This window comes from Mauremys mutica, chromosome 8 (assembly GCF_020497125.1).
Source record: "Mauremys mutica isolate MM-2020 ecotype Southern chromosome 8, ASM2049712v1, whole genome shotgun sequence".
Lineage (NCBI taxonomy): Eukaryota > Metazoa > Chordata > Testudines > Geoemydidae > Mauremys > Mauremys mutica.
Genome location: NC_059079.1, coordinates 69,008,410 through 69,034,288, shown reverse-complemented (window position 1 = coordinate 69,034,288; position 25,879 = coordinate 69,008,410). Strand labels below are relative to the sequence as shown.

The following is a 25,879-nucleotide window of genomic DNA, read 5'->3' as shown; positions in this document are numbered from 1 at the left end:
AGAGACTCTGTGGTGCAGTTTGATTCATTTATGATTTTTTCTTCATTTGATTCTATGCTTTCACATATAATGCCACTCCCTCAACCAACATTACCTGTTCTGTCTTTCTGATATATTTTGTACCCTGGTATTACTGTATCCCAGTAATTATCCTCATTTGATACGAGGCACTCTAGTTCACCCATTTTATTATTTAGACTTTTATGTGAAGAAAGCCACATAGCGTGCAGAGAACCACCATCAGCTGAATTTACATTTGCCCTCATCAAGGCAAGGTGTGCCTGAAGGTAATCTCTTGGGATTCTTTTATGGCTTTTCCTGGGATTTTCTCTTGCTTTCAAAATTTGTGTCTTTTCTCCCCCATTTTTCTTCACAGCCTCTAAGGGTGCCTGAAGTGCCAGGCTTGCGACAGAAACCACAGAAAGGAATCCCAGAACTACTTGTTTACAATTTCAGTTCTCATTGGGTGTGTGACATACCAGGGTACAATCCAGACCAATGAGTAGATGCATCACCCCTGACCTGTAACCTGGGCTGCCCTTTACAGCAGCAGGGCATTGTAGTCTCCAGCCTGGCCCGCTCACCAACAGCCTTCAGCACATAAATCACTCCAGGCCAAGTCTGTATGTACTGCTGCCAGCCAGCCACACACATTGGCACCAACCAGCCTTGGTTATGCTGCAGGGTGACCCCAACACAGACCCAGTCCTGGATCTTTCCCCAGGAATATATGTCCTGTATTGCCCAGTCCCCTCCTGAATAGTACAAATATGTTAAATCTGTTACTCCTTTAAAGGAATAATATGCACATAATTTGTTACCCCAAATGGAGTCACCCAGACCCTTCAACTTGAACATGCTGGATTAGACAATAAAACAGTAAAACCAGTTTAACTACAAAGAGATTTTGAGTACAAGTTATGAAGCATAAAAGTCAGAAAGTTAAAGAAAAAGAGGTAAAATGCTTACTGGTGCCTAACCAACCTATATTAGATTCAAAACAAATTTCTTTTACCACATGCTTTCAGCAGTTTTACTGACCAAACTCTAAGTCAGGATCCCTCCCCCAGAGTACAATGGCTGCTTCCTTGGTCTCTTTAGTTGCAGTGAATGTGATGGGCAGGGAGGAGAGGTGTCTTGGGGTGTCTGTCCCTTCTTTCTATAGTCCTGTCTCCACCTTGAGAAGCATTTCCAGCTGGGAGCAAGGCAACATGCAATCGGTGTGGAAGGAAACTCCATGCTGTTTCTTCACTAAGATGTAGATTTTTGCTCTGCCCCCTTTCCTGCCAAAGAATGGCCACTTGGCAGGTAACTGTCCATCAGCTTTGTTTACACATAGCTCAGGAATCAGCTTGCCCTTTGTCTCTGAGGAACTTGTAGATCACTCCTCAGACTTCTCCAGAAAACACACTTCCGTCATGATTTCAGCTTGTTTATATATGAAGAAGTTTATAGTTGCACACATAATGCTACTATTTGTATTTTGCCATGATAATGCTGACGAGAAAATTATGCATTTTTCAATCAGTACATCTCGAACTGGGGGTCCTGACAGAAAAGGGGTCACAAGGCTATTGTAGGGGGGTTATGAAAACAAAAAATATTGCCAAAAGGAAGGGAAGCTGGGGGGAGGGGGGGTACAGCAGCTGCCGCTCTCTGGCCACCAAGCTCCAAAGGCAGTACCGCCACCAGCAGCAATACAGAAGTAAGAGTGGCAATACCGTAAGTATGCTCCTACAGTAATTTGCTATCACTTTTGGAGGGTCATCACAGCCTGAAATACTGAAACCAGTTTTAAATTATACCTTACAATGCATAAGGTGTATATTCTGTCTACACTGGAATTAGATAGCCCATGCCAGCTGACTCAGGTTCACAGGACTCAGGCTGTGGGATCATTTAATCACAATGTAGACGTTCTGGCTTGGGTTGCAGCTTGAGCTCTGGGACATTCCCAACTTGCAGGCCTAACAGCCAGAGCCAGCTGGCATGGGCCAACCACAGGTTTTTAATTGCAGTGTAGACATACTCAAATACCTCCTGAACTCAGACACTCGACATATGATTTGGAGAGCAGCTCTTTGAAACGGCTCATCACCCCACCCATGAGAGTGATGGCCCACAAAGGTCACAGTCCACATCCTTCTTGAGCAAGGCTGGGAGGACAAGCTTAAAGACCAAGAAAGAAGAGAAACAATGGCAGACACCCATCTTCCCCTCCTGCCCTCCCAGAGGGGAGTGGATTGAGGCCTGGGTCTACACATAAAAATTAGATTGATCTAGCTACCCCACTCAGGGCTATGACAATTTCTGAGCCTGAGCACAATGGTTAGGTCAATCTAGCTACTGCCTCTCAGAGGCAGATTTAACTAATTGACACAGAAAGTATCTACACTACAGTGGAACATCTGCAGCACCCCAGCTGTGTCACTGTAGCACAGATATACCCTAAGGCCTGGTCCACACTAGGACTTTAATTCGAATTTAGCAGCGTTAATTCGAATTAACCGTGCACCCGTCCACACCAGGAAGCCATTTAATTCGACCTAGAGGGCTCTTTAGTTCAAATTCGGTACTCCACCCCGATGAGGGGAGTAGCGCTAAATTCGACATGGCTATGTCGAATTAGGCTAGGTGTGGATGCAAATCGAACTTACTAGCTCTGGGAGCTATCCCACACTGCACCACTCTGTTGACGCTCTGGACAGCAGTCCGAGCTTGGATGCTCTGAGCAGCCATATAGGAAAAGTCCCGGGAAAATTTGAATTCCTTTTCCTGTCTGGACAGTTAGAATCTCATTTCGTGGTTGGACATCGGGGCGAGCTCAGCAGCACCGGCAGCGATGCAGAGCTCTCCAGCAGAGGAGTTCATGTAATCTCTGAATAGAAAGAGGGACCCAGCATAGACTGACCGGGAACTCTTGGATCTGATCGGTGTGTGGGGCGAGGAGTCTGTGCTTTCGGAGCTGCGCTCCAAAAAACGGAATGCAAAGACCTACGAGAAGGTCTCCAAAGCCATGAGAGACAGAGGATACAGCCGGAATGCAACGCAGCGCCGCGTGAAAATCAAGGACCCCAGACAAGGCTACCAAAAAATCAAAGCGGCAAACGGACGCTACGGAGCCTGCCACCACTGCCCCACCAGTGACCATGGACTCTGACGATGGGACAGTGTCGACGGCCAGTTCCTCGGCGATGTTCGCGGATGGGGAAGATGAGGAAGGGTTTGTGGAGGACGAGGCAGGCGACAGCGCTTACAACGCTGCTTTCCCCGACAGCCAGGATCTCTTCATCACCGTCACGGAGATCCCCTACCAACCGGCCCCGGCCATTAACCCGGATCCTGAATCAGGGGAAGGAGCAGTCGGTAAGTGCTTTAACCATGTAAACTTTTATTCTTAACATAACAGGAAGCTGAAGTATGTGAAAAGGAGGTCTCTCTATATATATGGGGATAGAACAGAAATCCTCCTGGGAGATCTCCACGAAGCTCTCCTGGAGGTAATCGAAAAGCTTCCGCAGGAGGTTCCTGGGGAGAGCTGCCTTATTGGGTCCTCCGTGGTAGCACACTTTTCCGCGCAAGGCTTTCATGAGGTACTCAGGGAGCATTGCCTCCCCGAGCACGGCTGCATAGGGCCCTGCTTTGTGCTGGCTTTCACGCAGCATGTGCTCTCTATCTCCTTCAGTGACCGTCCTCAGGGTGATCTCGCTCGGAGACTCCTGCATCTAATTAGGGGAATTACTGTAATGTTACGCCTGGTCCAAAGTATTTTTAAAAAATCTCCGGACAGACGGCATAGCAGAGACTCAGCACGTTGCTGCGTGACGAGCGTAACGGAAACCCAAAGAATCAAATGGACGCTCATGGAGGGAGGGGGGACTGAGCACGCAAGATATCCCACAGTTCCTGCTGTCTCCGAAAAGGATGTGCATTCTTGGCTGAGCTCCAAATGCTTCTAGGGTCAAAAACAGTGTCCGCAGTGGGTCAGGGTATAGCTCGGCAATTTACGCAGCCCCCCACCCACCCCCAGAAGTGAAAGGGAAAACAATCCTCTCTTGACTCTTTTACATGTCACCCTATCTTTACTGAATGCTGCAGATAGACGCGATGGTGCAGCACTCAACACCACCATCCTTGCTCCCCCCACGCTATGGATGGCTGATGGTGCAATATGGCTGGTATCCGTCCTCATCATCAGCCTATTGGCACATGGGGCAGTGCAAAAGGGCTGGTAACCATGCAGACTAGCATCCGTTAGGTCGATCAAGGGCGCCTGGCCCTAATTTTTCCTGGTAGATGGTACAGTATGGCTGATAACCATCGTCATCATAGCAACAGGGGGCTGAGCGTCATCAGCCCCCACCCTTCATGTGTAAAGAAAAGATTCAATTGCCTCTGGACTAGCAGCAGGATGCTGGGCTCCTCTCCTCCACACTCCTTAATGTCCTATCTGGACTATCATAGCAACTGGAGGCTGCCTTCCACTCATTTCTCACTAACAAGGCACTGTGTCTTATTCCTGCATTCTTTATTACTTCATCACACAAGTGGGGGGACAATGCTATGGTAGCCCAGGAAGGCTGGGGAAGAATGGAATGAACAGGTGGGGTTGTTGCAGGAGCACCCCCTGTGAATAGCATACAGCTCATAATCTATGCAGGATCTGACACAGAGCGGATGTGCTCTCTGGTTCTCTGATACAGTGGTTCTCTAGTACACTTGCCCATATCCTAGGCAGGACTGATTCTATTTTTAGATACCAAAAAGGAGGGATTGACTCAGGGAGTCATTCCCAATTTTGGCTTTTGCGCCCCTGGCTAAGAGCAGCCAGGGGCACTTATGACAGCAGCAAATGGTGCAGTGCAAAAGGACTGGTAACCATGCCCATCTTATTACCAATTTATGGTATGGTAGATGGTACAATATGGCTGGTAACCATCTCTGCCATCATGCAAAAGCATGCTGCTGTGTAGCGCTGCTGGACTGCCTCTGTCAGCGGCATCTAGTACACATACGGTGACAGGCACAAAAGGCAAAACAGGCTCCATGGTTTCCACGCTGTGGCGTCTGCCAGGGCAATCTAGGGAAAACAGGCTTGAAATGATTGTCTGCTGTAGCTTTCCCGGAGGAAGGGATGACTGATGACATTTACCCAGAACCACCCGCGAAAATGGTTTTTGCCCCATCAGGCACTGGGATCTCAACCCAGAATTCACAGAGACAAACTAGACTGTGTTCATTGTTCGCAAAAAATTTATCTTCGCAAGGAATTCACTCCCTTTTTCCCATCACACAGCTTCGACTGTCTCCAGACCCGCCACAGCATCCCCCTCACAGAGGCTGGCAAAGATTAGGCGGCGAAAGAAAAAGACAGGGGACAAGATGTTCGCTGAACTTATGGGGTGCTCCCGAGACGCGGACCAGCAGAGCCAGTGGAGGGAGACCCTCTCTCTGTACCAGCGCTCACACAGCGAACGGGAGGAGAGGTGGTGTGAGGAAGACAAGCAGGCGACTCAAACGCTGCTTGGACTAATGAGGGAGCAAACGGACATGCTCCTGCGCCTTGTGCATGTTATGCAGGACCTCAGGCAGGAGGACAGAGCCCCCCTGCAGTGTATCTGCAACCGCCCTCCCCCGCCACAAAGTCCCATACCCCCCTCACCCAAAATAACCAGAAGGAGGGGCGCCAGAGCCCGTGTAAACTGTCACTGCACCCCAGCAGAGTGCTCAGGTACCCAAAAGCTCTCATACCCTAAATTTAGAGAAGTCCTTTCCTTCCCGCCTCACCCCAAGCCCCCATCCCAGTTTCATCCCCTAACTGTCTAGTTGATAATAAAAAATACTTTTCTGTTAATTACTGTTTCCGTCATGTTCTTTTAGAGGATACTGTGTTTGAAGGGGGTTGGTAATTTGACAGGACAATCACCTTTACCACGGTACAGACACGGGGGCAGGATCAGCAGCAGGTCACACACACACTGCAGTCAGTACGCACCCTGGTCGGTATGGGAGGTGGTTTGCAGGTTCTGTGTGGGTGGGGGGGGGTACGTGACTTTGTAGCGGGGGAGGGGGGTTACAGATCTCATGCAACAGTCCCTGTCCTGGACCACAGAGCCACGCAGCAGAGGAATCTGTATCCATCCTCCCCCGCCAAAAGGCCACATAGCCCCCGCACACAGAGTCCCAAAAAGGAGGGATGGCAGGCTCCGTTGAAACATCCAGTCTGGCACTGCAGACCGCTCTGGGAGCAGGAGCCTGTCATTCCTCGAGTTTACAGGCGGTCTTTACATCACTGCACACCCTACCCAGCACAGTCCGTGTCCCGGTTTCAACCCTGTAATGCAAAGTCATCAATAAAGAAACCTTTGTAAAGTTACAGTGGAACATGTATTTTATTTTTAAACGTGTGTTGGAAGTTGGGGAAGCGGGGTGGGCGGGGTATGTAACTGCAGATGCTAGTCAACAGTCACTTGGTAAAGAAACAGGGGCCGGTTCAGCTTCTCTGTAAAGAAACTGAACAGTCACAGGTCACGCTGCTCGCTGGTACTTGAAGAGTTCCTTGTCGCTGTGCAAGGCGCCTGCACAGAGCTTCACGAGCCAGGGCATTAGCGGGTAGGCTGGGTCCCCGACGATCACTATAGGCATCTGCACATCCCCAAGACTTATTTTGTGGTCCGGGAAGAAACTACCTTCCTGCAGGCGTCTAAACAGACCACAGTTCCTGAAAACACGCGCGTCATGAACTTTGCCTGGGCACCCGACGTTGATGTTGGTAAAACGTCCCCCATGGTCCACCAGTGCTCGCAGCACCATTGAAATGTAGCCCTATTTCTCAGCAGCTGACTGTGGAAGAGGTGGACGATAAGGTGCGAGGAGTTGACAACGGCCATAACTGCAGCGGGATCCGTGCTCAAAGTGCTGTGGTGCCCGCGCTGTCACTGAGCAGAAAAGTGCACGAACAGATTGCCCGCAGGCGCTTTCAGGGAGGGAGGGAGGGAGGGAGGACGTGATTGACGGTTCAATGATGACAGTTACCCAAAACCACCCTCAACACATTTTCCCCCCAGCATGCATTGGGGGGAAATCCCAGAATTCCAATGGGCAGCGGGGAGTGCAGGAACTGTGGGATAGCTTCCCACAGTGCACCGCTTCCAAAGTCGACGCTGGCCCCATTACTGTGGACTCGCACAGTCGAACTAGTGTATTTAGTGTGGATACACAACTTCGACTTCATAAGGTCGATTCCACAAATTCAAATTAAGTTGATTCGAAATAGTCTTGTAGTGTAGACATACACTTAGAAGAAGGCTTATAATGGAAGTCTAGTTGCAACCTTAACTATGGTATTACAACTCATAACTCAATACTTTGCCTGGGTATAGTGTCTTTCAGTCGCCAATGCCTTGCAGAACAACTTAGATGGGCAGACTCGGGCCACAGCTACATTAAGGCAATTCACACGGACATAACTGCCTCTATGCTGCATCACCAGTGCAAACCTCTAAAACAGGCATTACACCAGTGCAGTTTAAACTGGTAATGTACCAAAGAGCACAGCCTCAGCATGGTGTGCCTATGCAGAGAGGAGCCCATGTCTTCATTAGGGCTTTGTGGTAGTGTATGCAGTTACACAGTTTAGACTAACACCGGTTAGGAATGGTCTAGCTTAGTCATTGCCCACCATTTAAATTTTTGAATTAAAGTGCAACCCAGGATCTACCCTGCCCCTTCCCGACACTCCCCCCCCCCCCCAACCTGCACTCACATTCACCAGGATGGGGCCACAGGCTCTGGGCTGGGGCCAAGGCATTCAGAGAGTGGGAGGGGGCTCAGGCAGGGGATTGGGGTGCAGGAGAAGGCTTGGGGTGCTGGCTCCGGGAATGGGCTCAGGGCTGGGGTGTGGGCTTGCACTGGGCAGCGGTGCAGTGGAGCTAAGGCAGGCTCCTTGCCTGCCCTGGCCCCACACTACCCTGACTGCCGGCACATCCCTGCAACCCTGGTGGGGGGGAGGGGGGGGAAGAGGAGACGAGGCGAGAGAAGGTGGCTCTGTGCACTGCCCATCCCTGCAGGCACCATCACCGCAGCGCCCATTGGCCGCAGTTCCCCATTCCCGCCCAATGGGAGCTGCAGGGGCAGCGCCTGCAGGGAGGAGCAGTGCCTAGAGACCCCCTTTCCCATCACCCCCTCCCCGCCCAATGCAGGGATGTGCCAGCTGCTTCCGGGACCAGCGCTGGGCCAGTGCGGGCAGGGAGCCTGTCTCAGCCCTGCTGCACGGCCGGACTTTTAGCAGCCGGAGACTGCAGTCGACTGGCAGAGGCTCTGTGATCAGTCAATCAAAATCTACGGTTGGTAACCACTGGTCTAGGTAATACTTAGTCCTGCCATGAGTGCAGGGAACTGGACTAGATCACCTCTTGAGGTCCCATCCAGTCCTATAATTCTATACCAATGCCAATTGCCTTCACGTAGGAAAGGCCAAGGCAGAGATTAGTTACCATGCCCAAGTTTACATAAAGGAAACAGAGCCAGGACCAGAACCTAGAACTCTCCCCCAGGCCCCTGCTGCAGACAAACCAGACTACTATCAGGATGGACTGACAATGCACACCCCTTACCATGGAATGACACACTTGGTGCCATGCTGTTTTTCAGCCAGCTGCTGTAGTTTCAGGATGCGCTCTGCTTGGATCTGGAAGAGTGTTTTGTGGGATGGCAACCCCACATCGTACATTCCCTTGGGATAAGAAACACCCAGTCTCGTCCCCTGTCCACCAGCTAGGAGGAGGACAGCTACTTTGCTCTGAGAAATCTGATGGAGACCTAAACAAGAAAGAAAAAAAGTGAGTAAAAAGCTTTCCCCCTGCAGAGGGGAAACTATGTGATGCCTTCCAGTTTATGAACAATATCACTGGAACCATAATCCTCCAGCACTCAAGCTGGCTGGCTCTAGGGAGGAAGGCAGCACAGCCAATCCCAGCTAAAGAAAGGCTCTCTGGTTATTGGCAGTATGGTCTGAGGGAACATGTGTACTGCTCTGTTGACTGGCTCAGTCACAGCAAAGGCGCTCTGTCTGGAGGAGACAAGAATGAGCTTCAGAGCAGCCCCAACAGCACTAGATTAAGTTCTGGGCATGCTTGTGGCCTTTACCCCTCACCCTTCTTGAGGGCAGCCAGCTCCTGTCCACCAGGATCACACCACTCTGCCCAGGAGTGGCCTTGCGGAGAGGCAGAGAGATTATCCTTTGGGGGTACAGAAGCTCAGCTGGCAGTTTCATCTAGTAAGTGTGCAGGAAGGATCTTCAAATCATCCTGTTGCAGGAGTGTAATCCAGGCTCAGCCAAGTCTCTTTAGATTTCTATTTACCCCCAAATCATTGGGACTCAGTGCTGGGCTTCACAGAACCAGGAAGACAGTTGTCCTCACAACTCCCAGGTCTTGCAGACGTCACAAGGACAGCCTAGACCAGGAACACAGGTTGCTTACCACCCTCAGTCTGTCTCCTGTAGCTCTCAGTGTTTTAACATGTGCTGCAGATTTAATTAACCAATCAAGATGCTATTAACCAATTGTGTTAAAATACTTGGTCAGTCATTTTGTTGAGAGACCACACACTAACTCATTTAAAGTCCTCCTGGTTAATGTTGTTTCATTGCTGATCAATTAGAGAACACGCTTGTTTAAAGTTGTGCAATGCTCCCTTCTAACATTGTTTGGCAGCTGCCTCCTTTGTCCACTGCTTGCATATTGCAGTTAGCTGGTGGGGGCTTGGAACCAGAGTGGACCGGCAGCCCCCCATCAATCAGCTCCCCGCTCCCCTAAGTTCCCTGTGCAGCAGCTGCCCAGCAGGCTAGCAATTGCAGCTGTCCCTCCCCACCCTGCTGCTCTTTTGAGTAATGCTGGTCACTAATTTAGCTCCTGAACCACTGATGTCAGAGTATCACTAGCCTAGACTAACCACATCATAAGGAGTGGTTAAACGTGGCCAACCCAGCATGTGTTCAAAGTACTATACAAACATTAACACACTCAAATCCCTGTGAGGTACATGGCTTTTTCTTCATTTGGTATTTGCCCAAGGGCAGAAAGCAGGAGGATGGGAGGGAAGTAGAGTCAAGATCAGAATTCCCAGACTCAGATTTCTAGCCTAGAACTTAATTCCCTAGACAATGCTGCCTGATCTAAGATAAATGCTGTCTGGCAAGTTAACACAGATAAGGAACCTGTGCATTCCTATTGCCCAACTGGCATTTCAGTTATGCACCCTTCTTGTTGCACCAGCGTAGATTTTTGTATTTAGTAACCCACCCACCCTCAATACTATATTACTTACAGAACTGAGTATGTAAGTTAAAAAAAATAATCAAGGTTGCACAACTAACATGGAATTTTCCTATTTGAAAGTTTAGAAAAGAATTCAACAAACAAGAGGAAGACAGAAAGAAGTGAGAGTACCTATGTGTTGCATTAGACAGAAGCATGGCCTAAACATAGGAATGAATGGGAGCCATAAATGCTGGAGTTCTAATCCCAGTTCTGCCAGTGGCTTGGGTAAATCTGTACCTCATTTCTTCCCCCCTCCATTCTCATATCCCAGTACACATGCTCTCATCTCAGAAGCATTGGTATAAGTGCTGTTTTGTAGGTGCATAGCAAAAGATACTCAGCATTTAAAGTATTAGAAGAATGTCAAGCATTAGGAGTGCTAGGTTGTATGTGGGGCCAAGACAGGAAGCAGTTATTCACAGAGGGTTTGTATATGCTAGATCAGTGGTCTCAAACATGCAGCCTGCGGGCCGCTATTTCCTGCAGCCTGCACCCGTCCCCCCGGGCCTATCTCCAGGCCAGGGGTGGGCAAACTACACCCGCGGGATTGCCCTCAAGCCTCATGCCACTCTCTGAAGTGGCTGGTATCATGTCCCTGTGGTGGTGGTGGGGGGGGGGGGAGAGAAGCAAGAGGGCTCCCTCTGTGTTGCCCTGCTTCTCGGCACTCTCGCCCCCCCAACACACACAAAGCTCCCATTGGCTGGGAACGGGGAGCTTTGGGGGAGGTACCTGGAGTTGCGGCAAGCAGCATGCAGAGCCCTGCAGCCCCCTCCCCAGAGACCACAGGAACATGGTTCCAGCTACTTCCTGGAGCGGAGCGGGGCTGGGGCCAGCAGCCTTCCCTGGCCCTGGTGTATGCTGCTGACACCCTACAGCCCAAAGCCCTCCTGCACCCCACCCCCCCAACTCCCTGCCAAGCCCCCTGCTGCACCCCAAACCCATTCCCTGAGCCCTCTGCTGCATCCCTCATGCACACTCTGGGGGCAGGGAGGGGGCGGAGTTGGGGTGGGGACTTCAGGAAAGGGTTGGAATGGGGGCAAGGAAGAGGCGGGGCCTCATGGAAGGGGGAGTGGGGGCAGGGCTAGGGGCAGCAAGGGGGTGTGTGTCAGTGATGCGCCCTCAGGCCAATGAACTAGCCCTCGTGTGGCCCTCATGGTCATTTAAGTTTGAGACCCCTGTGCTAGATGTTACACAGCTGGGCATTTCTATCACAATAGCTTCAGTAACAGAACATGCTCAGTTGTGTAGCATACGTGGGTGGCTCTACTCCCAAGAGCAAGAATTCAAGACAGTTCTGAACTTGTGCACAAAAGTGCACATCTTCAAGCAATGTCCAAGCAGGTGATGTGACAGACCAAAAGTTATAAATAACTGGAAATCTAGGGATTTATATAGCACTGTTATGAACAGTCTATAGGTCTAAATTTTTGACAATGGGAGCCTAAATATGTGCTTACAGCACTCTAGTTATCAATGGGATTTGTGGTGAAGGGTTCAAACTTCAATAGGAGTTTCAATCTTCTGCACTTCACAAAATGTAACCAACTAATTAGGTGCCCACCCCACACACAAAAACACTGGCCCTTGGCTCTTTAGCTGTGCCACAATGAAATTGAAGAGTTTGGGTTTCACCTACTGCCACAAGACTCCAAACAATGGTAAAGGTAAATTCAAATACATTTCAATTTAGAAAGCTATGCAATCATTTTTCAGCCCAACAGTGACGGTTCTTCATGTAGTCCAGCCATTGACTAAGCATATTGTGATGTCTGCTCCTGGTTTTTTTTTTTTTATATGCAAAAATGTTTGTTCCCTCTTCACAAAGTGGTTGGACCAATTCACAGAAGTTCATTTTCCAAGAAAGCTTTGGTTTCAGTCAAATTTCAGCAAAAAGGAAAATTTTTGCAAGAGTCAAAGCATTCAAATAAGACAAAGCTGAACCAGTCAATTTTATGCAGCTAAGTTATGCTCTTTCCAAACTGTGCCTATATTTACAGGACAGCTACCTAGAATAGTGCACAATAAAGAATCCACAATAGTTGGAAATTGTTTGAAAATGCCATTTTCAGATCAGTAGCCCTCACTGAGGAATGTCTACTTAAGTTTCAGAGTTGCATGTGAAGTTTTTTGCATGTAATTAGTGTCCAGATTCTCCTACCCTCCTGATGGAAAAGGTATGTCACCCTCTTGATACAGCTACCCCCAACCCCACTTTGGCCCAGAAGATTTTAGAAAGTTGCAAGTTTCTGCAGACAGGCATTTATAATGAAAAGCCTTTTGCAACATTAGAGCTTTCTCCACCAGCAAAAAACTATGTGGTATGGCTGTTTTTCCTGATAGCAAACAGCTGAGAGTTTACAATGAACCTCCAAAGGTTAAATGCTTCCTGGATAACTTCCTGCTTGGACTCATGCCTCAAACTTGTTTTAAACATCTGTTTAAGGAAAGGGTGCCGCACATATCGAGGCACACCAGCAGGACAACATATGCATAGTAACTAGCACGTCAGTGCAAAGCTTAATAGTCTGTTCAGTTATGCTCTCCCCACTTTACCCAAGCCACACCATAGTGTCATATCAAAAGAGCAAATAAAACAAGCAGGGCCAAAGTGTCCCCCATACGCTATAGACACCAGTTGTGTTTCGATACATTAATGCCAACTCTTTTATAGCACATTCCAGCGGTCAGTACCACAGTTCTCCTGTTACAGATGGGGATATGGAGGCACAGAGAGGGAAATCAACTCACCAAATCACCCAGCAGAGCTGGGACCAAAACTCAGCTCCCTCAAGTCTCAGTGAAGTGTTCTACCCACTACATTTAAGTGCAAGTTTTATCGTTCTATTACGGTTACATAGCAGCTACAAGACTCATTTCACAATCACTCCAGCTGTCTCTTTATCTAAGCTACCATTCCAATCCTAGCCTTACTAGGGATGTCTACATTCTTGGATATGCAGCGTTAATGCTGCCTTTTCACACAGAAGTGTGGTATTTGAAGGCAGCAGATCTTAGGGCTTGGCTACACTTGCGAGTTAGCATGCATTAAAGCAGCCCCAGGCACCCTAGCTTAATTCCCATCCACACTGGCAAGGCACATAGAGCACTCTGACTCCAGGGCTAGAGCACTCCTAGCATTCCACCTTGGTGAGAAGATTAACACTTGGTGCACATTGGCTGAAATGCCCGGGCGTCAGTGTGTTGCATTACTGTGCTCTGATCAGCCTCTGGAAACATCCCATAATCTCCTTAAGTCAAGTGGCCACTCTTGTCATTGTTTTGGAATCACTGTAGGCATGCCAATATGCCCTTCGAACGCTCTGTATCTAACAGCTGGCATGCTTATCTGTTCCAAGACAAAGCAACCATTACTGTGGAATGGTGGGGGGGGGGGAAGGGTCTGTTGCAGTCTGAACTTACAAGAGAGCATGTTGACATGCTCTCTGCCCCCCACATACACACAACACACTCCCTGTCACACTCCATCCCACCCCCATCATTTGGGAAGCATGCTGCAGCCACTTGCATGCTGGGATAGCTACCACAATGCACTGCTCTCTGTGGCCATTGCAAGAGCTGATAATGTGGCCACGCCAGTGCAGTTGCAGCTGTCAGTATGGACAGATTGCTGCGCTTTCCCTACTGTGTTCAACAAAAGCAGGTTTAACTCAAAGCGCTCTACATCTGCAAGTGCAGCCATGCCCTAAGTTAACACTACAACTCTGCTTCCATTATAACCCTCTCCTAGTTTTCACACACCACTTCTGGAGGATTCTGTTGTGGCTAAGATACTACATGCCTGGACTCAGTCCACAGTGATTTGTCTTCCACTGAGCCACATCCATTTGCCAGCTTCCTTCCCCTCACCAGGAATGCATCATAAATATTTACTCCCCCTTCTTTACAGCACGATGTTCTTCACTTCAGCTGGGTTTGATGTTTGTGTGCAAATGTGAAGCACCACAAGCATGTGACTGGCCCTATAGAGGAACAGCCACTTGGACAAGTTTAAACATTTATGTTAATATAATCTAAAGTAGAGAATTTAAAGAAAGAGGCTTGTGCCCAGCGCAAGCTTTTCAGGCCCCAGGATCAGTCACTGTTCACAGGGCAGCACTCGGGAGAGGGGCTCCCAGGCACAGAGATTGGATTTCCCAAGACACTTAGTGAAGGGCAGTCAGAGCTGAGTGTGCCCAGGGAATTCCCAAACCGCTCTCATCACCGGCCACCCGGATCAGCTGCCCTCCGCACTGCTCAGACTAAGGCGACCAGACAGCAAATGTGAACTATCAGGACGTGGGGGAGAAGGGTAATAGGAACCTATGTAAGAAAAAAACCCCAAAATCAGGACTGTCCCTATAAAACTGAGACATTTGGTCATTCTAGCTCAGGCTCCAGGGCCTGCTGGAACTCGGAGGAGCCTGCGGGCTCGGCCAGAGGCTAACGGGGGAAGCCCGCTAGTGTATGGTCGGCAGCGAAAGCAGAGCCCACCGCCCCCCCAAGGGGCTCCCTCCCGCCAGACGCTAAGCGGCGCCCAGAGGCCGGGAGCCAGCTTGGCCCGCCGGGGGAAGGAAGCGCCCCGCGTTGCCCCGGGGCCAGGAGCACCCGTCGCAGGTACTGGGGAGGAACCCCCCACCCAGTACCTTCGCGCTCCCACTCGGGGAGCAGGCCCACGTCTCGGGTGGCGCTGCCCAGCACAGCCCGCGGCAGCGCCTCCATCCGCCCGTCCACCTTGTCGCGGTCGGCCGCGCCCGCGCCCTCCATGGCCCGGCGGAAGCAGGCGCCCAGCGCCTCGCAGTCCAGGCTCTGCAGCTCCTCGCACAGCGCCCGCCGCTCCGCGTCGCCCAATTCGGCCCAGAAGCGCAACAGGTGGCTCTGCCCGGCCGCGGCCAGCCGGCGGCGCAGCGCCTCGGGCTCCATGGGCAGTGAACGGCGCCCAGCCCCGGCCGGCCTCGGGCTCCGCCGCACGGGCAGCCCCAGCCCGCGAACCGAGGGCTCCGCTCACGGCTCCCAAGCCGCATGCACCCGGCCCATGCGCCCCGCTGCCGCCCGGCCCCCTCCCCGCTACCGCCCACATATAGGCGGCTAAGCTCCGCCCCCCCCCACGGCCACCAATCGCTGCGCTCAAGGCCGGGCTACCTCGTCGCGTCCGCCAGGGCCATGACGCGCCCACTGGCCCTGACTTCTCGTTAGGCGGCGGGGACGCGTTCCAATGGCTGAGAGCCCACGAGGGGCGGGGTCACAACCACCTCCGTCCAATCGCTTCCTGGGGCACGTGGCAGGCCCTAGCGTATGCGAAAGGGAGCCGCTGCCGTCCTCTGCCAACTCCACAGCTGTTTGCCATGGTGATGTTTGTGATGTCACATACACTTAACGTAGCCGACTGGCGGGGCAAACAAAGGCTTTCCCTCAACCCCGCCTCCACTCCCCTCCCCCACAGCGTCTCTCCCTGCTAGCACCAAACCCCTCCCCCTTCTAGCCCTTCCCCCCACCACTGCTCCTTACTCCCACCCAATCCCTCCCCCTTCCACTTCCCTCCCCCACTCCATCGCTCCCTGCCCCACCCAACCCCTCACCCTCCACTCTCTTCCCCCAAAGCCCTGCTCCCACCCAACCCTACTCTCCCCCTCCGCACAGCACCACTTCCTGCTCCCACCCTCTCCACTTCATCGCTTCCTGCTCCAACCAAACCCCTTCCCCTCCACTCCCCTCCCACACAGCACCACTCCCTCCCTCACCCTCCACTCCCCTTCCCCAAAGCCCCGCTCCCTGCTCCCACCCAAACCCCCTCCTTTACCCTTTCCCTGGCTTCTACACAGCACCACTCCCTGCCCCACCCAACCCCTCACCCTCCACTCCCCTTCCCCAAAGCCCCGCTCCCTGCTCCCACCCAAACCCCCTCCTTTGCCCTCCCCTGGCTTCTACACAGCACCACTCCCTGCCCCACCCAACCCCTCACCCTCCACTCCCCTTCCCCAAAGCCCCGCTCCCTGCTCCCACCCAAACCCCCTCCTTTACCCTCCCCTGGCTTCTACACAGCACCACTCCCTGCCCCACCCAACCTCTCACCCTCCACTCCCTTCTCCCAAAGCCCTGCTCCCACCCAACCCTACTCTCCCCTTCCGCACAGCACCACTCCCTGCTCCCACCCTCCCCCACCCCTCCCCACTTCATCACTTCCTGCTCCCACCCAACCCCTTCCCCCTCCACTCCCCTCCGTCACAGCACTGCTCCCTGCTACCACCCAACCCTTCCTGCCTCCCCTACAGCACCATTCCCTGCCCCACCCAACCTCTCCCCCTCCACTCCACTCCCCCCCTAGCACTGCTCTCTGCCCCCACCCAACCCGTCCTTCCTCCACTCCCCGTCCCCCACAACACCACTCCCTGCTTCAACCCAACCCTCCCCCTCCCCCCACTACATTGCTCCCTGCTCCCACCCAAACCCTCCCCCCTCCACAGCACTGCTCCCTGCCCCCACCGCACCCCTAAAGCATCACTCAAGGACAATAAGGCCATTGTGGAGAAACTAAATGAATTCTTTGCATCAGTCTTCACGGCTGAGGATGTGAGGGAAATTCCCAAACCTAGGCTATTCTCTTTAGGTGACAAATCTGAGGAACTGGCCTAGATTGAGGCCATTAGAGGAGGTTTGGAACAAATTGATAAACTAAAGAGTAATAAGTCACCAGGACCAGATGGTATTCACCCAAGAGTTCTGAAGGAAGTCAAATGTGAAACTGCAGAACTAACTGTAGTCTGTAACTTATCATTTAAATCAGCTTCTGTTCCAAATGACTGGAGGATAGCTAATGGGATGCCAATTTTAAAAATGGCTCATGGATTAACATAATTTGTTGGGGAAGGGTCAACATAGTTTTTGTAAAGGGAAATCATGCCTCACCAATCTACAAGAACCCTTTGAGGGGATCAGCAAGCACGTGGCCAAGGGGATCCAGTGAACATAGTGTACTTAGATTTTCAGAAAGCCTTTGACAAGGTTCCCTCATCAAAGGCTCTTAAGCAAAGTAAACTGTCATGGGATAAGAGGGAAGGTCCTCTCATGGACTGGTAACTGGTTAAAAGATAGGAAACAAAGGGTAGGAATAAATTGTCAGTTTTCAGAATGGAGACGGGGTCTGTACTGTACTGGGACCAGTCCTATTCAACATATTCATAAATAATCTGGAAAAAGAGGTAAACAGTGAGATGGCAAAATTTGCAGATGATACAAAACTACTCAAGATAGTTAAGTCCAAAGCAGACTGCGAAGAGCTACAAAAGGATCTCGCATAACTGGGTGACTAGGAAACAAAATGGTAGATGAAATCCAATGTCGATAAATGCAGAGTAATGCACACTGGAAAACATAATCCCAACTATACGTATAAAATGATGGGGTCTAAATTAGCTGTTACCACTCAAGAAAGCGATCTTGGAGTCATTGTGAGTAGTTCTCTGAAAACATCCACTCAATGTGCAGCAGCAGTTGGGAATCATTAAGAAAGGGATAGATACATACTGCAGATGTGCCCCCCCCACACACACACACCTCAAAAAAAATATTTGAATTGGAAAAGGTTCAGAAAATGGCAACAAAAATTATTAGGGGTATGGAACGGCTTCCATATGAGGAGAGATTAATAAGACTGGGGCTTTTCAGCTTAGAAAAGAGATGACTAAGGGGGGATATGATAGAGGTCTATAAAATCATGAGTGGTGTGGAGAAAGTAAATGCAGAAGTATTACTCTATTTACTGTAACTCTTGTTCTGCTTCATTCTCCCCCGCCCTTTCATGTCCCCCACTTGGTCTGCTTATGGCACGTTTGACCTTACACTGTGAGTCTTTGGGAACCGGACCAATTCTTTATGTGGACAGCACCTGGCACACTTTGGGCATTCAGACAGAACTGACCATCCACTATAAATTCAGCATTTCTGAGGCAGAGCGCACAGCCAGTGGTTCCTGTCAAACAGCCTCCTTGCCATGCTATAGGGTTACATTTAATTCAGCCACCAGGCTACAGAGTTTGGACCTGGGCTTTTCATTCTGGTCCGACTCTAATTCAGACTATCGCAGCCAAGGAACCTGCAGTAAGGCCCGTTACAAATGTGGGTGAGCCATGAGTTCAGCCAGGGAGAGGGCGGTAGCATCTGTGTCATGAATGAGCCATCTACAGCAGTGATCTCAGGGGAAGGATGGGTGGGGCCCTGCAATGTGCATAGCTACAAGCAGCTGTGTAACAAACAAACCCCATCTCAGCCCAGTTCCTGGCAGGGGTGTGCAACCAGTCTGGGTGTGCAGTCATACCTCATCACTGTTGGCCTGTGCCATTCCACCAAGTCCCTTCCCTTCAGCTTCGCCACACTACCATTTCATATCCTGCCCCAGCATTTCATTCTCATTCACCCCCACAGACCAGCATTTAGTAGTTAGCCCCTGCACCACTCCTGAATTTTCTGCCTCCTAACCTTTAGAAGTTGCCCCCTCTTTCTCCATCCTGCAATGTAGGGGTTGGGGGTTCCTGGGGAGTTCCTTCCTCCACAGGCATCTAGCTCCCCTGTCCCCATCAAAATAGTCACAAGTGTTGGCCAGGGGGCAGAGATGGCAAGAATACCCATGGCCCTGGGGGTGGCAGCACACAGAAGCATTCCCAGCCCTGCAGTGCCAGCGGAGCACTAGCTACTCCATTTGCTGAAGAAACAGGAAACTCGGGATGTCCAGGAGCTCTGATTGTCTGCCCTTTCACAGGAGGTGGAGGGATGGGAAAAGACAACCAATGGGGCAGGGTGTTCCCCACACCCACAGAGCGGTCTGAATATGCAGAAAGGTGCTAGAGTGGGCAGAGCTGCAGCTTGCCCTTAGAGGGAGAATGGTGTCTGTTCTGCTTGTTGCTGCAAACTCTAAGATGCTGCTCTGAAAAGTTAGCCCCACTGCCAGTGCAAGACTGTGCTTATGCTGTTAATTACACCCAGAAAAACTATATGAAAAGCATGTTAAAATTGCAAATATTATGTGACCATATCACTATGGTGCTATCATACTAAACACAGGGTTGCACACAGAGCCCTATTACTGACATTCCCTAACTTTTGGTGGCTTCACTTTGCACCATCAATGTTCTTTAATGTAAGTTTTTACATGTAATTTCCTAAATATTTAAAAAAGCAAATTGAAAAACAGAAATTCCATCCTATGGAACCCAGTACACCTACCCATGGTCTTCAGCAGGGTTGGAACCTTTAGATCCATAGCACAGACCTCTATCCTTTCAGCTAGGGAGTAACTGATAGCAGTAGTAGATTGTCATTCTCTTAGAGTGACCAGATGTCCCGATTTTATAGGGACAATCCCGATATATAATTTTTTTCTTATATAAAGGGAGGTATAGCTCAGTGGTTTGAGCATTGGCCTGCTAAACCCAGGGTTGTGAGTTCAATCCTTGAGGGGGCCACTTAGGAATCTGGGGCAAAAATTGGTCCTGCTAGTGAAGGCAGAGGGCTGGACTCAATGACCTTCAAAGTCCCTTCCAGTTCTAGGAGATTGGTATATCTCCAATTATTACCTATTACCTCCTATTACCCACCATCCCTGTCTCAATTGTTTACATTTGTTGTCCGGTCACCCTACATTCCCTGTATGGACTAGCCACTAGATAGGAATGAGAGAGACATGTTACATAGTTAGATAACAGAGGAATGGTGAGACTCAGGAATCCTGGGTTCAATTCCAGATTGTGGAGTAGACTGTGATCTAGTGGGCAAAGACCCTTCCACCCCTGGATAGTATCCATCCTGCAAGCCTGACCCCTTCTGTTCTTGTCCCCTCCAGCCAGCCCCAGTCCCAATCCCAGTCTTCCTCCTTCACAGATTCTCCTTCCTTGTGCCTCAGCTCCTGTTCCTGTCTCCCCCTCACCTCTCTACTTTCCAGTCTGGCTGCTTCCTCTTCTCCACATTGCCTGGGTGCCAGCATGAGCCATTGACAGCACATGAGAGACAGTCTCCATCCTCTCAGGTCTGGAATCTGACACCAAAGTGGTCCCTGGGAGCTGAGAGGAGCAATTGCAGGGAAAGTCCTGCTCAGCCCCACCCCCATGGTCAACCGCACTGTGGGGATGGTGCATGTCCACTCCAGTCAGCATGTAGGAGCTGTGAGGGGATGGAGCACACTCAGTGCAGATGGACTCTTCAGAGAAGAGAGGCTTTTTAGCCACTAACAAACTTCTACTGAACACAAGAGATTTTTCGGGAGCTTCTCACCATAAATCACTGTAAGAATTTTATAACATGGGCAAAACAAGGTACTTTCCCCTAATTTCATTCTCAGAAATGCCTGAACAGTTCTGCTGACAGTCAGGAAAAAAAAAGCAGCCTAAGGCAGGATCCCAGCACGGGAAATTTCAGTCCAAACACTTACAGTTTGGCCAAAGTCAAATGAAAACGGCTCTTATAATGGAATATGTCAGGCAACCTTAACTATAGGATTCAGAGTAGCAGTCATGTTAGTCTGTATCCGCAAAAAGAACAGAAGTACTTGTGGCACCTTAGAGACTAACAAATTTATTTGAGTGTAAGCTTTTGTGGGCTAAAACCCACTTCATTGGATGCATACAATGGAAAATACAGTAGGAAGATATATATGTAACCCTTCTGCCCCTCTGAGTTGGCAGCAACAAGGGCCGGGTTCAGTATCCAAGGGTTCTGTTTAAATAACGCAATGCAAAACCGGCTCGAGCCCCACCCAGTGACCTGGGACAATTACATACCACTCCCCCGGGCGCCTCTAGGAGGCAATACTTCCCCTCTCGCAAGCACGGAGTCCGAGTGTAGCAAAATCCTTTTAATAAAGGAGGGTAACAATGTGGCATTACGTTGGGGAAACACCACAAACAGGATTCAAAACACAAACCATGAGCAAAAGACAAGTAAGTTTGGCAGTGTCCTTTTCCCCTTAGGGTCTTAAGTCCAAATCACCCCAAAGTCCAACAACCCAAAAGTCTCTGTCCCTGGTCAGTGCCATCCCAGAGTTCAAAAGTTCATCTGCAGAGTTTTACCCCCCTAGCCTGGGTGGAAGTGGGGGGGGGCACACAGGGTGTTAAGGGGCACCTTACATGGGCTGAGGCTGACTGCCCTGCCTCTCCGTGGAGGTCTGCTGCAGCCTTCACCATGAATGGCTCTGCTTCACCAGCCGCTCCGCTCTTCCAGCTGTCGCCGCAAACTGCTCCGCTCTGCTTCACTCGCTGTTCCGTGGGCCGCTCCAACCGTCCCACAAGCTGCTCCGCTCCACCAGCTGTCCCCACAAACTGCTCAGCTCCGCTCTGCTGTGCCAGCCGCTTAGCAATATATCTTGAAGCTCCCATACTAGTTAACACAGTACCCAGTGATCTCAGGTCAGTAGTTTTAGCTCTTTTAGTGGTTTCAGCTCTTAATAATTTCTGCTTGTAGCAGGGGAGCCCCAGTGCTGGTGCACCATTGGCCCAACATGAACTCAGCTCAGTAGTCCCCAGCTAGCCTCTTAATAAAATCAAAATTAGCTCTACTATTCAACAGTGAAGAGAAAGAAGGAGGTGCAGTTAGTATGCCAGGCCCTCAAAGAGAAAAAGAGAAAGCACGCGCACACACACACACACCCCTTGTCTAGCAAGTGCTACTTAGTTGATGGTGAGACCCTCTGTCATAAAACAGTCTCATAGTCCTTCATTCACATAATCAGGGTAACAACCCTTTATTCCTCCTACCCCAATAATCGATAAATTGGGGATCGCACAGCTGTCAAAGTGACCATTTAGGGCTGCCGTGGGCTCATACTAGGCAGAGTGGGTGTGCCTATGCAAACAAGATCAGCTCCCTAAGTTCTTTTCCACACTTGCCATAATTCACCACCAGATGTCAGGGTAGAGCTCATCCTGACTCTGCTTACATATATATACACAGAGAACATGAAACAATGGGTGTTACCATACACACTATAACCAGAGTGATCAGTTAAGGTGAGCTATTACCAGCAGGAGAGAAAAAAACTTTTTGTAGTGGTAATCAAAATGGCCCATTTCCAGCAGTTGACAAGAAGGTGTGAGGAACTGGGGTGGGGGTGGGAAATAAACATGGGGAAATAGTTTTACTTTATGTAATGACCCATCCACTCCCAGTCTTTATTCAAGCCTAATTTAATGGTGTCCATTTTGCAAATTAATTCCAATTCAGCAGTCTCTTGCTGGAGTCTGGTTTTGAAGTTTTTTTGTTGTAATATTGCGACTTTTAGGCCTGTAATCGAGTGACCAGGGAGACTGAAGTGTTCTCCAACTGGTTTTTGAATGTTATAATTCTTGACATCTGATTTGTGTCCATTTATTCTTTTACATAGAGACTGTCCGGTTCAGGGCTGCCGGGGGAGGGGGGGATGGGGCAATTTGCCCCAGGCCCCAGACCCCACAGGGGCCCCCATGAGAGTTTTTTGGGGCCCTTGGAGCAGGGTTCTTCACTCGCTCCGGGGGCCCCGGAAAACTCTCACGGGGCCCAGGCCCCCGGAGCTTCTTCTGCTCCAGGACTTCGGCGGCAGGGGGTCCTTCCAGCCCGGGACGGAAGGACCCCCCACCGCTGAATTACCGCCGAAGCAGGACCAGCCACCGAAGACCCCAGGCCCCCTGAATCCTCTGGGCGGCCCTGGTCCAGTTTGGCCAATGTACATGGCAGAGAGGCATTGCTGGCACATGATGGCATATATCACATTGGTAGATGTGCAGGTTAACGAGCCTCTGATAGGGTGGCTGAGGTGATTAGATCCTATGATGGTATCTCCTGAATAGATATGTGGACAGAGTTGGCAATGGGCTTTGTTGCAAGGATAGATTCCTGGATTAGTGTTTTTGTTGTGTGGTTACTGGTAAGTATTTGCTTCAGGTTTGGAGGCTGTCTGTAAGCAAGGACTGGCATGTCACCCAATATCTGTGAGAGTGATGGATCGTCCTTCAGGATAGGTTGTAGATCCTTGATGATGCGCTGGAGAAGTTTTAGCTGGGGGGGGGGGGGGTGAATGTGATGACTAGTGGTGTTCTGTTACTTTCTTTGTTGGGCCTGTCCTGTAGTAGGTGACTTCTGGGTACTCTTCTGGCTCTGTCAATCTGTTTCTTCACTTCAGCAGGTGGGTATTGTAGTTGTAAGCATCTTGTAGGTGTTTGTCTCTGTCTGAGGGGTTGGAGCAAATGCGATTGTATCGTAAAGCTTGGCTGTAGACAATGGATTGTGTGGTGTGGTCTGGATGAAAGCTGGAGGCATGTAGGTAAGTATAGTGGTCAGTAGGTTTCCGGTATAGGGTGGTGTTTATGTGACTATCGCTTATTAGTACTGTAGAGTCTAGGAAGTGGATCTCTTGGGTGGACTGGTCCAGGCTGAGGTTGATGGTGGGGTGGAAATTGTTGAAATCATGGTGGAATTCCTCGAGGGCTTCTTTTCCTTGGGTCCAGATGATGAAGATGTCATCAATGTAGCGCAAGTAGAGTAGAGGCATTAGGGGACGAGAGCTGAGGAAGCGTTGTTCTAAGTCAGCCATAAAAATGTTGGCATACTGTGGGCCATGCGGGTACCCATAGCAGTGCCACTGATTTGAAGGTACACATTTCCCCCAAATATGAAATAGTTATGGGTGAGGACAAAGATACAAAGTTCAGCCACCAGGTTTGCCGTGACATTATCGGGGATACTGTTCCTGATGGCTTGTAGTCCATCTTTGTGTGGAATGTTGGTGTAGAGGGCTTCTACAGCCATAGTGGCCAGCATGGTGTTTTCTGGAAGATCACCAATGGATTGTAGTTTCCTCAGGAAGTTAGTGGTGTCTCAAAGATAGCTAGGAGTGCTGGTAGAGTAGGGCCTGAGGAGGGAGTCTACCAGTCCACACAAGAAAGCCAGGGAGCAGGGACTGATTAATTAGATACAAGGCGTGGACAGGGACAGGCGGGACCTATATAAGGCAGGAAGCTGGCCACAGAAGAGGGCTGCATGGAAATAGTCTGCAGCCACTCCCTGGGTGAGGGGAGGTGTGTTGGGACTATAGAGGGCAGTCCACAGTTACACCCTGAGAGGAGGGAGTTGGGAGACTGGTGAAGCCGGGGGAAGCTAGGAGAAGGCTCAGGGGAAAGCAGCAAGGTTGGACAGTGCAGCCCTTGACTGGAGGGCTCCTGTGCTGGAACCCGGAGTAGAGGGCAGGCCTAGGTTCTCCTACCAGGCACTGGGGAAAGTAACAACAACCAGGAAGAAGACAGTGGACTGCCTGAGATGTTTCGTTTTGGAAAGACTTTGTTAGTCTCCCTGGAAGGGGGAACCACTTAGTGACCTCTCTGGAGACCAAGTCACAAAGAGGAAGCTGCAGTTCCTGAAGCAAGAGGAGACGCAGAGTGAGCTATGATGAGTGGAGAGAACACCAGAGGTGGGTGCAACATGTGGAAGTGCAAATCCCCACGTGACCAGGAGGATGCACCACCAGCAGTGAGCAAATCCTGTCACAAGTAGCAAAAGAAAGACGAGATTATTTAAAATGGTGACCTTCATGCTGCTTTACTCAGATTAAAGAGCAAATCAAGGAAACAGAGATTTTTTTGGATGCTTTAACATAGCTCATTATGATCAATCACATGGCTAACAGGAGGCACAGAGCTTGGCAAAGACTTTTGTTGGCTCTTTGCCAATGAACACAAGGTGACAGCGGTCCACAGCATGTCTCTGCTCCATTGGGTCCTGGACTCTGTTTGCTTGTTTGTTTTTTGGCAACCTTGCCTGTTCTTTCATTTTTTGCTCATGCCTATTTCACAAGACCTGCCTTCTAGGAGTTGCACAACAAGTCACACTGCCAGGGATCTGGCTCTAGCCTTTCTGTGGGTGTGGGCTGCAGAGCAATGACTCAGAATAAATCAGCTGTGAGATGCCCATCCCTTGCGCAAGACCTTCCCTGCCACTTTTACAATGAGATGAAATTTGGCTTCTCTGTGTTTCTATTGGGTTTGAAATACTGCAGCACCCCAGCACCTCAGGGAGAGGCAAGGTGCTTTAGAACTCCATTAATGAATGACACCAAACAGTTTCTCGTTTAAGTCTGTTTTTGAAATTTTTTTGTTGAAGAATGGCCATGTTGCCACTCTGTCTGCATATCTATTCAAGGGACACCATCATAGGACCTAACCACATCAGCCATACCATCAGGGGCTCATTCATATCTACCAATGTGATATATGCCATAATTTCCAGCAATGCCCCTCTGCCATCTACATAGGCCAAATAGGACAGTCTCTTCACAGGCAGGCTGGCTAACCTAGTGAGGAGGGCTTTAAACTAGGGTTCGCCGGGGGATGGTGACCTAAGCCCAAAGGTAAGTGGGGGAGTGCAATACCGGGAGGAAACACAAGGAGGGGGGTACAAGACAGGAAGCCTCCTGAGTCATACTGAGAAAGTAGGGCAATCGACTAGTTATCTTAGGTGCATGTATATGAACGCAAGAAGCCTGGGAAACAAGCAGGAAGAATTGGAAGTCATGGCACAGTCAAGGAACTGTGATGCGATTGGAATAA

The 25,879-nt window shown here is 50.2% G+C and overlaps 1 protein-coding gene across 4 annotated transcripts in view; it reads right to left on the bottom strand.

Annotated features, from left to right (window-relative positions):
• UAP1 (UDP-N-acetylglucosamine pyrophosphorylase 1) overlaps positions 1-15,359 on the bottom strand; it is a 44,935-nt gene extending 29,576 nt beyond the window's left edge. For all 4 annotated transcript variants that reach the window (XM_045026677.1, XM_045026678.1, XR_006581533.1 and 1 more), the window contains exons 1-2: positions 14,966-15,359; positions 8,616-8,820 (exon numbers count right to left, since the gene is read on the bottom strand). In XM_045026677.1, coding sequence (XP_044882612.1) covers positions 8,616-8,820; positions 14,966-15,242 — 482 coding nt within the window. In that variant the 5' untranslated portion in view covers positions 15,243-15,359. The remainder of the gene's footprint in view (positions 1-8,615; positions 8,821-14,965) is intronic.
• Positions 15,360-25,879: the final 10,520 nt, after the last annotated feature.